The sequence below is a fragment of the Neopsephotus bourkii genome, unplaced genomic scaffold (genome assembly GCF_033783945.1).
Source record: "Neopsephotus bourkii isolate Nb327-2 ecotype Australia unplaced genomic scaffold, CSIRO-AGI_Nbou_v1 NB_1154, whole genome shotgun sequence".
Classification (NCBI taxonomy): domain Eukaryota; kingdom Metazoa; phylum Chordata; class Aves; order Psittaciformes; family Psittacidae; genus Neopsephotus; species Neopsephotus bourkii.
The window spans coordinates 2398457-2413753 of record NW_026901640.1 but is presented as its reverse complement, the minus strand read 5'-3'; the positions used below and the strand labels follow the sequence as shown (position 1 = coordinate 2413753).

Below are 15297 nucleotides of genomic sequence, written 5' to 3'. Positions count from 1 at the left end.
GAACTGTACATAGCATTTGAGATGAGCTCTCACAGCAGAGGCTTATATAATGCTATGGTACTTGTATAGCTGGACTAGAAATACCTTGCCTTACATAGCTTGATGTTTTTATCATATACTAGCTGATTAAAGCATGATTAAAACCCTCAAACTCCTCAGTCACTAATGAGCATCCACTTTAGAGCAGAGGTTGTGGTTTTTTATTAGTCCTCAATAAATGACTTTTCACACAAATGGTTTCAAGTTGATTTTCTCTTCTAGTTCTCAAGGTCATTCAGCTGATCCTCTAAGATACCTTAAGACTCTTGAGTATTGATACCTTCCATCTCTAAGTGCTCTGGTTGATGGTACAGTAAACCCAGCAATAGGGATGCACAGTAATTCCTTTTGGGGGAACGAGTTGCCCTAGCAGAGGCAGGTGTGCACCATTGTCTCATAAAGCTGCAATGCCAGCAAGTACGTGCTAACAGAAAGGTCCATAAAAACCTTCCCAGTATATACAGGCCTGACAATCAGAAACAGCTTCAAGGAACACTTTTGCATTACCACTTGTTAGCATTTGTCAATCCCGAACCAGGCTGAAGACTGTGATTTTCTAGTCAATGCTTTATAAGCAAGGTCAGAGGGAACAAACACTACAATAACAAATACGCAAAACATCAGCAGAAGAACCCAGTCATGATTCTCAGAATCCAAAAAAGAGGACGGGATTGTTGGCGCAATTAATGGGCCCAGAATAACATCCTTCACTTCCATCAATGGAAGTGGCATTTACAGTGCTTAAACATAAAGACTTAAGATGACAAACAGGAAATCATGGGGAAATAAAGGGCACCAACTGCATGCATGAAGAGACAGCACTCTACAATGCAAAAGAAGTTTCAGGTTTCCTACCAGCGACCCACTGCAGCACTGCCTGGATGCTTGGAGCTGTGCAGCAAATGCCAAGCTGTGAGCTGCAGCCAGGGAACACATAATTAATGTGATTAGGAGCACACAGAGCTAGCATGCTCTGCTGACTGAAGAGCCCAGTAGCATAATTACTGTTTTCTGTACTAGCTCTATGTCTGAACAAATCTCAAAGCCTGGTTAGTTTTAGACTGCTGTGTAAACGTCAATAAAAATCCCAGAAGTGCCAGTTCATCAGCATTCTCAGCACAGAAATGGTGAAAATATCACTGCATTTCCATGCTGTTAACATCAGGCAAAGAAGTCTCCATTCTTCAGCCTAACCTTAGAGTTTGTAATAAGGTAACATCTCCCCCAAGTGAATGCTTATTATGAAAGCTAATTAATTGCTTTCCAGTAATGAGAAGTCTTTGGTGTTCAAAGAAAGCAAAATTCACTACACAGGAATTAAACAGTGTTTATTGAAACAAAGCTTCCCCCCAGTTAAAGACCTGTCTCTGATTAACAACATTACAAATAAAACCAAAGAAACTCAACATACAGACATGCAAAGTATGTATAGGCAGGAAATGTGAGCTAAAAGAAAGGAAAATCAGTCAAAAATCCATAGCATTAATTGAAGAAAAACTAAAGCAATGCTTTGTAGTTGCCAAGATTTCCCTGGGGGATGGAGAGTCAATGCTTATCTGCCTTCCTCAGAAGAGACAATTTTGATTAATATCAGACCCATCTGACTCAGCCTATTAAACCCTGAAGGAAGGATATTCTTCAGATACAAGAGATAAGTCTTTGATTAATAATTCTACCATATTGCCATTCCAAGCATTAACAAATGCATGGGTACCTGTGGAAAGAGAAAGCCTTTGAATTCTATGGAACTAGCTCACACTAATAGACCTGTGCTCCTTCGTCCAGATCTGAAAGTTGTATGACAGTCTTCCTCCTGCCCTCTGCTGAGCAAGTCGAAGTGTCAAGGTTGCCACTTGCAAAGCAGACACAACGGTTAGATCATTCAGCTTTACATACTGTAAGAAAGCAAAGTTACTTCAGACGTTCTGAATGGTTTGGCTAAAGACCCTGGCAATCTGTCTAGAGATTCCTCTTCAGAGCTGTCACAGCTTAATAGATCACAACAGGCTACAAGATCATGGTCATTAAGAGTGCACTCTGACCTACCAAGTGCATATCTTCAGTGAAATGCATTAAATCACTTAGCCCACTACACGGCACTACCATGAACGATGTAACTAATGCCAAATTGTCACACACAGAGTGGGGAAAAAGTTGGTGTAATATCATCTACTGAGCTTTTCCTGGAAGCCCTAGCTTCACTCAGCACCAGCTTCCTCTCCATAGCTGAGCATTTCTCCTGATGCTGGCAATCAGTCTCTTGCAGTAGTCTCTGTAGTTCACAGGTTTGACATCTACTGCTGTAGCTCTGATACGAGATTCATCCTGTGAAAGAGAAATATGGCATGGAAAAGAACTCTGAGCACTCCAGGCATTTGGTTCTAACCTCCTCCTGTCCCAGGCACGTATTGCTCTTGGTACCAGGGTTAGCTGGGAGTACAAACATGACTCCCTGAGCTCCCACCTTGTTTTCATTCAAAACAAACCAGGTTTGATGAACCTGAGAGGGAGCAGTGTTGGTGACAGTGGAGCCCTCCTTCAGCACTCAAGACTGACAGTATTTACTGTGAGCAAGTATCTTTGGAAACTTCTCCCCACGAAGAGGAGGAAGCCACCTCCAACGAAGACAAGTCAACCTACAAAAGCCACATGCTGCATTATTTGCCTTTTTGGGAGGGGGGGGTTACTTACATTGTAAGTCTCCAGTTTCACTCGGATCCTGAACTCATACGTGTTGAAGTTTGCATTCTGGAGCACTTCTTCAAAGGCCTGCTCGTTCTGTGGGAAGGACAAAGGCAGATATCAGCTGCAGCCACTCCAGGCTTCCAACAGTGCCATGAACTTTCAGAACAGCTCCTCTTTTGCTGAGGTTGGCAAAAGAGTGGAACTAACTGGATCATGGAGGCAGAGCTGAATCTTCCATCTCAGTTTAGATGCCAAACCCATAACTTTAAGTTTTAAAGAAAAAGTTAAGTTCAAGGTGAAGGCTTTTTAGCTCCCTAAGCAAAACTACTCACAGTTACACCAAACCTGCAACCAAGTGTACAGAATGACAATACCATAAACCTACATGAGATTCTCTCATGGTGCTCAACTGGCCCATTCTGATGTTCTGCTGTGACCACAGACACTGATGGAGTTAATTATCTCCTCATTAATTGTCTCATTAGGCATTCTGTTCCTCTGCTTCTCCATCAGGGCTCTATCTATCCTTCACATGCTGACATGGACCTATTTAAGAGAATGTTCTATAAAAAAAAAGAGTGGATGCATGTTCCAAACGTGCTTTTATAACCATTAGAAAACTCATATTTATAACATAAGCTGCTTCTGATTACCATATGAACACCAAACATCACCATTTATAACAGACAATTTGTCAAAACAGAAGAGCAGACAAGTTGTGGAGACCGTGGAGAGAAAAAAGAAAGAAAAAAAAGTTTATTTTGGTAAAAATTAGTTGTAAAAAACCTTTGCTGACATTCCCCAACAATTCTGCAGCCCCACGATGATACAGGCGAGTAATTATTAATGTATCTATCTACCAGATGCACTTGACTTCATCAGTCGCTCCAGCAGCAGATAGAGCACCTGATCTGGAGCTGAACCCACCTCACTTTCGCTCCCATTCCAAGTGCTACATCTGCTGTTTTTAAATGCACCCAGCACTATTTTACACTACACAGTGATTCTCTGAAGGTTTAGAAAAACACAACAAATGAAGGTGAACAGGAGTAGCCAGTTTCACAGCCTGCAGAATTCAGGCATATCCTTCCTGAATATTAAAAACCCCTTCTCCTGACCATTGTATGGATTAGAGGATAAGAAAACTCCCTTAATAAAGCATTTGGCTTCTGTTTCCAGCTCTGCCACAAACGATGCTAACCATTAGTGAGTGGAAAATGCCGTTAGCATACCAGTCACTGCTACCCTACATTACCTCCTCTGGTAACAAGCACAGTGGAGAAGCAGATGAAAAACCTTCCATGCATATCTACGCTTAGCATGGTCACTGCCTGTGTGTGGACTCAATATACACTGTGAGCAGTGGAAAGGCTCCCACCAACTTCACAGGGTACTGCATCAGGTCTTCAGAGAAAAACCACTAAGAAAAGCTCACTGAAAACGCATCAAGCACCATTTTTAAAGGCTCATAAAAGTGTCAAATCAAAACCAATTTCTCCTGGAACACAAAGCATTCCCGCTCAAGAGCTCATTCCATATTATGTTCCATTTTCTACCCTCAGCCATTTCCATTAGGCAGCTCTTCAAAAGACATTACATGTTTGCACTGCTACATAGGATCTGCTGTCTCTCCTTCCCCACCCAGTTTTCTTCAGCATTAAAGGTGACTAAGAAATTTTGTTTGAACTCTAGCAGAGATTCAGCAGGAGTGAAGTAAGAAAATATTGACTAGTTAAGAATGTCTGCGAATGGAAATGCAGAAGCACAAGCTCATCTAATTAGAATGCCAGAGCAATGCAGCTTCCTTCAGAGCAGAGGTGTCCAGCCTTCATAATATCACAAAACCTGAGCATCCCAGAGCCTGTACCCAGCTTTGTACCACTTACCTTAGGCAGCCAGGTGCAGGAGTGTCTAAAACCCATTCTTGTGTATATATATTTCTGGGCAACTAGCCCTGCTTTGCAGAAGCAATGAGGTCTATACCAGTGTCTCAGGACAAGCAGGACAACAGCCTCAACAAGCCCTCCCTGCTTCAGTTCCCTCCCTCAGCCAAGCAATGGGTTAACCAACAACTGGTATATGTATGAAGCCCCAGTACGATCCAGCTTGGGAGTACATCAACGCTCATATGCAATTCAAGAACTTATTCTGCTTTCTCTATCATCATTTAAAAACCAAAATGAAACCACATAGATTTTATATAGCAGACAACTAAAAAAAACAAAAAAATCAGGAAAAGATTTAGGCTGCAAGAAAGGAAAATGCAGCCGAGAAGTGCACAGTGACAAAGGGAAAAATATACTGTATGTTACTGTTTAATGATTTACAACCTTAAGAACTGTTTTAATCTGTCAAGGAAAGATCACTTGAGCATCTCTGCCAATGACCTATTTTAGAAGCCGTCTTCACATGACCCACCAAGTTTCTGGTGGTATTTCAGGGAGAAGAGCCTTCAGCAGTGGGCTAAAATGTATTAGTTCAAAAAGCTTCCTGCCTACTGACAAAGATACATACAAAGTGTTCTGGAACTTTCTGGTTTTGTAAACAATTTTTTGGAACACATTAGGGATAATGTTGCTAATGCTCCGAGCTAAACCAATTCCTTTGCAGATGCTTCCAATCTAGGTACAATGATAACACAGCCTGTCCTTTCTATTGGAGTTTAACATGCGCTGAAGCTGTCAGCCCTCTAAAGGCTGTAGGACTCAGTTGGCTCTCAAGGTCCCAGGTGATAAGGACAGGCTGATCTCATTTTTCAAAGCCAAAAGAACTCAGAGGTAGACAGACTGCCTGTGGGAGCAAACTATGGGGGAAACCAAGCAAATCTCTGTTCTCCAGGCAGATGGCCCATGGAAAATAATCCTGAGGAGAGTAAACAAGTCCCTGCCAAGAGCTATGGATTAGGGAGAAGCAGTGATTTGTGAACTTGTCAAAGATGCTGAAGCCCAACATCTGGAGAACACTCCTAGGGTGGCAGGCCCTGAGATGGCCTATCACCCAGAGAATGGGCAACATCAAACTCTTGCCAAACGAGGTAGGACACCTCTTTCATATGGCACTCTTTAATAATGCTGTTAATTTCCACAGCAACTACACCAACATAATCCACTGCCTTTGCCACCCCTGCTGACTTAGGAGTGCTGTATGTGCAGACACAAGGATGAGATCATGCTCGCTGATGAATCAGTACTGGTGTACATAGAATCATATAATAGAACCACAGACTGGTTTGGGATGGAAGGGACCTTAAAGCTCATTCAGTTCCAACCCCCTGCCATGGGCAGAGACACCTTCCACAGGCAGGGACACCTTCCACTAGAGCAGGTTGCTCTAAGCCCCGTCTTGAACAAGCCTGGTGTTGAACATTGTCAGGGATGGGGCAGCCACAGCTTTTCTGGGCACCCTGTGCCAGTGTCTCTCAAAGTCAATATTACAAGAACATTTCCTTACCAGGAGGATCAAAGCAAAGCAAGAAATGTGTGAGCAGCCAAGAGCAGGATGCGTGAGCACAGTTCAACTTCCAGAGATGCACTAAAAATAAGCTTACTGACTGACCTTTTCCTTCAGTTCTCCCAGGAAAGCTGCATTTTGTCCAAGAATGAATTCTGCTGCCTCTTGGAAACAAGTCACCCACTGATACTCCAGACAGTCTGCAATGGTCACCTAAAAACCAACCAAACCCAAAAGATTATTTCACCCACTTGCCTGCTCCTCGAGGAGGACAGGACAGAAGAGAAATACATTTCACTGCTATAGAGAGTTCTAGATTTCCAGTAACTATGAGAGCCCTGTGTACTGTAGCTGCTTTCCATCACTGAGGGTGGAAGGCACTGACTTTACACCTCCTTTTTTAAAGCTCCATAGAATGTCACAGAAACAACTCAAGTTAATATTGACAGTACATTGTGTCACACGAAAAGGCCAACAACATCACAAACGGTACATACTAATGGGATATGCAGCTCTGCTCTGCTGTCACAGATGAGCTGTGAGCAAGAACAAGTAGCCACTTCCAAGGGGGACACCAGTGATACTACAAACTGCTTTTACTTTGTACATACCTGAGTACTTAAGACATGTAGTACTAAGTTACCAGGAAACTATCAAAACATTCAAGGACAAGACAGCAGTAAAAAGATCAAGTACTAGCTTAACATGCATTTCCTGCCTGCTTTGACAATTGGGAATGGGAAAATAGGAGACACACTGTTATGATTGTACCCTCAGTATCTCCTTTATATTCTAACACGAATGATTTTGCTATGTCAAGTAGTTCTGCATTCCTAGAAGTTATCCAGTAGAAATTGCTCCAAAGCAGTCTGTGTTTTAGTGAGGCTGCAGGGATAGTTCCCTTCTCTCTGCATGCCCACCTGGCACAGCACTTCTGAGAAGCAGATACCACTCTAACTTCTAATGTAAACCAGAACAAGGTTCAATGCTTATGGTATAAGAGGGCATCACAATAATGATCCCTAGACAACCTTCTGAAGCAAGTTCCATTAGAATATGAGACAGAACAATACCTACCAAAAAAAAAGAATGTACTAAATATAGGTAGCAGCTGTAAAAGTGCAATTACTGCTCTCCAGAAATGCCATTTACTTCAGTTTATCTTCACTACTGAAGAGGCGTAGGCCATCTGTACTCTGCACTGCATAGTACACTTGGAAACCAGAAGCGACTGAGCTAGCATCAACTTTTTGGCAAAGCAAAAAGCTTTTAATTGGAGTACTAGCAAAACAAACTGCTCATCAGCTCAATGAAACATCCCTCACTCAGGTACAGCACACAAGCCATTTCAATACCCTCGAACCCAGAGGCATCACAATACCCCAACACCTTATTCCCTGGGAAGATTTGCTTGGCTTGTACAAGGAATAGGGGCAAGAAACACACTCTTCCCTCTAATCCATTTACTCACCAGGAGCATCATGCGGTACTTGAAGTTGGGGAACTCAATGTCACACTTTTCACAACGATACAGTCCGTTTTGCTGGTCTACCACTTTCTTATTGCAATCCTCAGAGGGACATGCCCGGTACATACAGTTCTCCTTGCGCAGATGTACGACTGTGCCCACACAGCTAAAATAATCCGCCTAGGAGAGTGAGTGTGCAAATTAGCCTCAAAATACCCAGTGTTTTCCAATTCCGAATTAACTACAAAGCAAGGCACCCCATACTTGGGATATTTAGGATTAGAAAGCTTAAGAGCTCCGGATTATTGGGAAACTGGAAATCAAGCCCTCTGTTGCAATAATTGTCAGGCTGCCATTATGTTAACTAAAGCCCCTACAGCAAGATGATTTTGTGTTTCCATCGCAAGGAACTCCAATTGCTGGGTTTTCTTTAGATAAAGCATATTTGCTTCGCCATTGTGTCTGTTCAAATCTCCACTTTTTCACAGGATTAAGATTCTCCGCTTTCCTATGCTGCTTTTGGGAGCCAATACAAAACCCAGAAAGGCTCCTGTGTAGTATTACAGATAAGCATTTGATTAAACTATAGCCTGCAGAACAAAATACCCACTCACCATACTAAAATAATCATCCTAATGGCTTAAGGCCACGCTCAAATCTTTCAGCAGATAAACAGAGGTTGCTTAAGAAGCACAGAAAAGAGCTGAATTACAGGTAAGGTTTTTTCCTTAGAATCATAGAATGGTTTGAGTTGGAAAAGACCTTAACATCACCCAGTTCCAACCCCCTGCCATGTGCAGGGATCCCTCACACTAAACCACGTCACCCAAGGCTCTGTCCAACCTGGCCTTGAACACTGCCAGGGATGGGGCATTTACCACTTCTTTGGGCAACCTGTGCCAGCACCTCACCACCCTCACAGTAAAGAACTTCTTCCTTATATGCAACCTGAACTTCCCCTGTTTAAGTTTAAACCCATCACCCCTTGTCCTATCATTACAATCCCTGATGAAGAAGTTCTCGCATATCCCAAACAGATTAACATTTAAGTTTTTGGGGAAAAATAATTAAAAATCAGTCAAAAAAGCAGTGTAAGTCTAAAATTTACTGGTCTGGAATGCCAGAGACCTAGTTTTATTCCTAGCTTTTCTATTGACCAAGCGTGCACCCTTGAAAACCACTTCCTCCTAATGTACCCGTTTCTCTTAGAACACTTTGTGCTATTTATATGAAGATCTTTGGGGCAAACTCTTCCTTCCCCCACTTATACAAGGCTGAGAATTCTCTAGCAAACATAATATGCTGCAACAACAGCAACAAGCCTGAATTTATTTGAAGCAGAAAAAGTATATTTATTAGCATAAATTCTGAGAGAATAAGCCCATACTGCTCAACAACTGGACTACTTCACGCAGGCATTCTGCTTATTGAAGTCTAGCCTTTTATTTTCTCCCCAATCCACAAGGCTTGCACTCAGTGGCCACGCTTTACCTTATCTCCTTGGCCCAAGTTCTCAGCTTTGGCTTCATACAAAGTTTTCCAGTTGGTGTTTGCTCCAGATGCTGGCCCAACCCTCACATCAGAGATTGAAGTACCTTCCAGAAGCTGCCCCACCGAGTCGAACCTGGAAGCACAGAGATGCACTTCTATTTTCAGATAGCAGCCCATACACACTTATCGAAAGCTCACATTTAGTTCCATGGACTTAATACATGAGGGACTTTGTTTTATCAATGATTGCAAAGGAAACTATTACAACAATTTGTGTCTATTGCAAACAAAAATAGCATTTCGGAGTAAGTTAATAGCCTGACTTAATTAGCGCTGTATTTTACAGGCCCACAAAAGGAGGACGAGCTTTGTTCTATATAACTGCAATTTGTTTGCCAGCTAGTGGTCAAGCCACGCACTGCATGCTCCTTAAAGGAAGCCAGATAACAAGATTTAAGGGCATCAAGATATTGCCATAATTAAAATTAAATTACACGCTACCATTATCTTCCCAGCAGCTTCGAAAGGAAAAGCAAAGAGCATTGAAAAGATTATGCTTTCTCTGTCAAAGAAAGGACAGCTTTGCAGCCAGAGGTTGTGCTGCCATCCTGCTGCGGTGGGCTTCTTCTGTGATCCCAGTAATGCACCAATGAGACTCACAAAAGTCAACTTCAAGTGTGACAGTAACAGCTGAACCCCACAATCAATCTAATCTTCAATAACTATGGGACAGCCACAGCCCAATGACAAATGGAGGATGCCACTGTATTTTATCCATGTGTGGGTGATATAACTAGAACCTGAAAACCCAGGATTCACGAATCTGATGCTGTCAGCACTCAACGCTACTTGTACACATGCCACATGCCATCATATTAGCAGCTATAGCAGACAATTTAGCAACTACCTACAGCAGAAGCTACAAACCACCAAGAAATCACTGTTTTCCTGACAGCCATAAAAAAGTTAGTTTGCCACCTGAAAAACACCTAATAAGGAATACACACTGGAAGAAGGGAACATAGCTCCTCCAGTCCATACAGAGCATGTGTCAGATTCCACACCATGGGACAAGCCTGAGAATAAAATAGTGTTCTCTCAGATCATGCCTCAGAAAGCGGAGCTGGTCAAGTCTGATTTCATGCTGCCTTCCAAGGCTTTGGGTTAGCACGCACTACTCCCATTTCGATTTTGCAAGGTCTGTCATGGAATTACAAGCTTCTGAATTGAAGACAGCCTTTCAGGCTCCAGTGCTTTCAAGGAAGAGAAGTGTCTATAACCTTGGAACCCATCTCTTTTGCTACCTTTCTTCAGGACTATACAGACTGCTCTGATACAGAAAAACAGTAAAACAAATACTCCACAGCAGGCTAATACATTGATATCAACATAAACACACAGTCATACCATCCTCGGAGCTTAAAAGCCTCTGGGGTATCAGGGTTGGTGACAACTGTACTCGAGGCCAGTACAGACAGGCTTCTACCGCCAAAATCAGAGACTCTGGCTCCTTTGATGGCTATCACAGGTTGTCTAGAACCATCAAAAAGTTCAGCCTGCATGTGTGAAAAAACAGAACACATTAGTAGTGTGCTACAGTGAAGGTACTGAACTTGTGGTCATAACTCACAGAGCATGACAAGAGATCAAATGTGAATCAAACTATCTTGCTGTATTTAGAAGATAAGCTATCACTGGGAGTTTAAAGCAGCTAACAAATAAAGCTGCAATCCTAACATTTCCTGGGGAACCAGAGATCCTTAAAGTCACACTGCCAGGTGGGGAAAAAAAAGGATTGGTCCCCTCCATTAAGGAGGATTTTAGAAAGGGGAATGGGTTATGGGAATGGAGGTTTCTCCAAAAAGGAGGAATTATTCGGTCAGATTAGACCCTTCAGGAGATGAAACCACTCCACTTGGCTTGACTGAGTCAGTCATGTCTAGTCTGCTACAACTGAAACAGCACAAGTGCAGGTGTGCTGACCAAACACTTTCTCCTGACTTGCCATTTCCTGTTTTTAATCTCATGTAGCAGCTTTAATGCTGTTCAATTGCCATCAGTTCGTTATCAGAGGAGTCTGACACTAACAAAGAACCTCTTGGCATGAGAGGTTTTGAAAGGTATAGATTTTCTGGACCCCACATCACTTAGCAAGCAAGGGGAGGGTCATGTGCTTAAAGATTATGAATAAGCTGGAGTTAGCAGTAGCATTCAAGGTATCCATGAGATTCAGAAAACACAAAACATATCTCAGCCTTTAGGGCAATGACTTTGTAAAATGCAGACCCTGATCTCTGTTGGAAGAGTTATGGCAGGAATTGATCACCAGTAGCTTCTCCTTTAACAACCTTGTTGAGCCTCAAAACTTGGTGATATTGAACTACAGTTTACTTCAGTTGTATCAGCAGATGGCTAACAGTGTTTAGCTATCTCTGCTATCAGTGCACTTGATCATTTAGCCATAAAGCATCACTGTCAAGCTGGCAGGATCACTCCCATTTTATAGACTGGAACATAATCCCTGAGTATCTACAACACCAGTGGAAAACAAAGCAGCCTGTTAACAGGGCAAAGCAGCATGTTTACTGCAACTACTCAAACTTGAAATTCTAAGGCTCTGATGCTTTAAACTAGTCTGAGATACAGCTTCTCAACCCCTTTGTTAAGCAGCAATTTATGCATGGTAACATGTATCCCACCCTATGAATAAAATTCATCTCAAACGAGACCACTGTAGCCACCAGGCTTTTCCATAATCAAACTGCAACTCATATCCTCTCCTAAGCCAGAAACCTGTTATCTTAAGTCTTTTGGTTTGAGACATAATGTCTGCAGTTGTTCAGAACACATTAGTCAGATCACGTCAGCAGTTTGTCAGAGAAAGGTTAAGAACATCACACCTGAACGAAACCAGACAGTCTTTCACCTTCTCTCTGCCCTGATCCTTAAGCACCCAGGACTCTGTCTCAGTGCTATGTCCATCTTGGATGACAACAGCACGTTCATTTCCTCACCCTACACAAAGAGACCTTTGCTTAAGAACAGGTAAGACTGAACATACCTCGTTTCCCCATAGCGTAGCTGTCACCAGCGTCCCTGATGTATCTATCAGACACACGTTCCTCTTTGATACCTCCCTATTGTTAGATTTCACTGTAATTTTAGTGACATCTTCATAGCTCTTACAAATTCCAATTACATCTGAAAAACAGTTACAATTGAGTTAGAGTTACTCAAGGGTCACAATTGGGGAATACAAGATCACAAGAAAAGAATTCAAACCTACTGTCAGATTTCTACCTTGTATCCTAGCTCCCTATTCAAATCAAATCTGATATGGAAATTAAGCATATTATGGTAGGAATGCTCCACTACAGAACTCTTCAGTGCTTTAATTTTGTTGATGAATTCATTAAGATATTCATGAATGCAAGCCTCAGCACATTAGCGAGATCAAGGCATTGTACTATCTCTTCCCATCACATTCTGCCAAAGGATTTCAGCCCTGATCCTGTAATACTCACTCTTGCTGTTTAAACACACGTCTCTCAGGCAAGAGGTATCAAAGTGACTGTAACACAACTGTAAAGCAACTGGCTGGTGCCTTTACGCTGCAGCCCCATGACTGTGATGTGCAATTTAAACTTCAGTCTGCATGTCTGGGTGACTAAGAGACAGCACCATCCTCTTTGCACCCCTTAAATATATCCTGGTTTTAATAGTACAGATCTACCTTTAATATTGCTAGCTGAAAGCCTCTGAATCACATGCATCTTGTGCCTGAGAAACCTGAGAACCCTCGCCCCCACCCCAGCCTCTGATTTTCCGGAGTACTCTGCCCAACCAATGACAGAAAAACAAACCTCCAATACTTCACAAAGCAAGCCAAAACAGTCATGCAACTTGGACTTGGATGCAACGAATCATGCCAGCATCACTACAGAGATAATTAGATAGTGAAAGAAAGCAAGACCACAGAAGGTATGAAACGCACACGTGCTGAGCAAGGACATTTTTCTCTCAGCCCTTTTCTGTGCAAAACAGTAATCAGTTACTGGCCCTTGTTTGAAGCACGAGTTTGAAGGAAAGCTATTACATATTGTTAGCAGAAGAGGGCAAAGGCATCCTAACAGGAAGGCTGCACAAGGTATTTTTAATGGCAACCACCACTGGCTACTTAAGAGATCACGCCACTAGAAGCATTGCATGCTCATTACCTCCCCAGCATTCACGACACAAAAGTAAAACTTCAAAGCTTTAAAGCTTGCCATTTTGCTACTTAGACTGACCAACAATTGAGTCTTTGGGTGTGTTCTCCAACTCAGAGATGGATACAAACTCAAACTGAACAGATGGAAGATGCTGGGCATCATCACAGGGCACAACTGAAGTCTCATTATTGAATGTAATCTCATAGTCATTCTTAACAGCTGTATATTGCTTGTTAGAAGTCTTCAAATTGCCTTTGGTAAAATAATATACCTACAGGAGAAAGCAATGAAACAGGGGATATTATCAGAAGTCAGAGACAGAAAATAGATTGTGTTCACCTTTAAAAACCCTCTCTCTTTTCTAGCTCATGTCAGTCTGTGAAAGCACAATGCTACCATACCTTGTTCAATTCAATGAGCGGAAAGAACTTGTCTGCTAGATCATTGAATGCAGTAGCTCTAATCTCACCCTGCAGGAAAACAGGAGAGCTGGTCAGAGCTTGAAATTCAGCATGAAAACAAACTAAAAAGAAACCTTTGCAATGTTAAGTGGCATCAGTTCTACAAGACACAATGTGGTCTGCCAGGCTAGCTCCAGGCATGCGAGAAACAAACAACATTCTCCTCACATTTGTAGTTATAGATAAAACAACCTGTTCTACACCTGACCATCAAATCTCATTTTCAAGTCTCATTAGTATATCTCGAGCTTCAGAATGAAATGTGTAAGGGTGACATATATATAAACCTCTGAAGAGGTACTCATAAACCTGGCACTGATTGCCATTACATGCAAAGAGAAGATTCAAACAGATCCCACAGCTCCACAAGTTAGCCCACAGTATATTGTGCTATCTCCCACTCACACATGATATGTCAAGTCTTTCACTAAGAATTAATAACAATTATAAAATCACTGGATATAAATATTGGGTTGGGGTTTTCTAACATCTGAATAGAGACAGTATGCAGAGAAAACAAATAGCTGATGGCACCATGTTAGATTATTATTAACCTTGCATTTTATACTAAACATAATCTAGCAGAATCTTGTTTGTTGTCATGACAGGAGGCTGTAATTTGATAAGAGGTTTGATAAACTGCAAGCTCAGTTAGATTAACCAGATACCATTCCCCAAACAAACCACAGATGGAATTTCCTAGTATTACAATAATCTGCACTCTGATTTCCTCATGGAAATGAAAGCTTGTAACAACTCAGAGGCAACGCTCCTCTCACTCCTTGTTTTGTAAGGTGGATCTAAGCAAGGATGAAACCTCAGTCTCAATCCACAGGAAACCACCACAAACCTCAATATCAGGCTGTCAGTTGCCATAAACAACTGTATCTTGAAGCTGCAAAAATTCAGTCACAGACGATAGAGTTTGATGAAAAATAATCAGTAACACCAGACATTTAAGACTCCATTCTGGGTAAAACTGGGTCGTTGATGCTCAATTAATGAATACAGAAACACAAGCTTCAGTTGTAATAAAAAGCACCATTTCCTACAATACACTTTATTTCCCCTAGTCTGTTTTTATGAAGGGCTCATCAGCATCTGGCATACATTATCTTTTCCTCAACTTACGACACTTACACTTTCATCAACTAGCTCTATAGAAAAGAGCTTCCCTTCACCACGGGAGTTGCTCCAGTTGCGGATCTGGCCTTTTTGGGTAACACGAGCACGGATGGTCCACCTGAAATCATGCAAGGAATCAGTGTTCTCTGTGTTGTTTCTTATATTAAGAACAGACTGAATTGACAAACCTTTAGAAGTGGAATGTCACTTTTACAAAGCCAGAATCTTCCCACTACACCTCAGCAACTCTCACCTGCTTCTCGGCTGCTTTCCATTTTAATGGCCTAAACCACTAAAGGTAGAAAGCTGTAGAGAAAGCAACAAAGCCAGCCATAAAGCATCTCATATGATAATAATGGCAAACAAT

At 41.9% G+C, this 15297-nt stretch overlaps 1 protein-coding gene across 1 annotated transcript in view; it reads right to left on the bottom strand.

The window, feature by feature from the left end:
• Positions 1 to 1346: 1346 nt before the first annotated feature.
• RPA1 (replication protein A1) overlaps positions 1347 to 15297 on the bottom strand; it is a 22806-nt gene continuing 8855 nt past the window's right edge. Inside the window, exons 8-17 of the mRNA XM_061363421.1 lie at positions 14946 to 15048; positions 13746 to 13814; positions 13423 to 13615; positions 12195 to 12334; positions 10541 to 10689; positions 9134 to 9266; positions 7646 to 7822; positions 6280 to 6387; positions 2731 to 2817; positions 1347 to 2364 (exon numbers count right to left, since the gene is read on the bottom strand). Of these exons, the coding sequence (XP_061219405.1) occupies positions 2242 to 2364; positions 2731 to 2817; positions 6280 to 6387; positions 7646 to 7822; positions 9134 to 9266; positions 10541 to 10689; positions 12195 to 12334; positions 13423 to 13615; positions 13746 to 13814; positions 14946 to 15048 (1282 nt within the window). The 3' untranslated portion in view covers positions 1347 to 2241. The remainder of the gene's footprint in view (positions 2365 to 2730; positions 2818 to 6279; positions 6388 to 7645; positions 7823 to 9133; positions 9267 to 10540; positions 10690 to 12194; positions 12335 to 13422; positions 13616 to 13745; positions 13815 to 14945; positions 15049 to 15297) is intronic.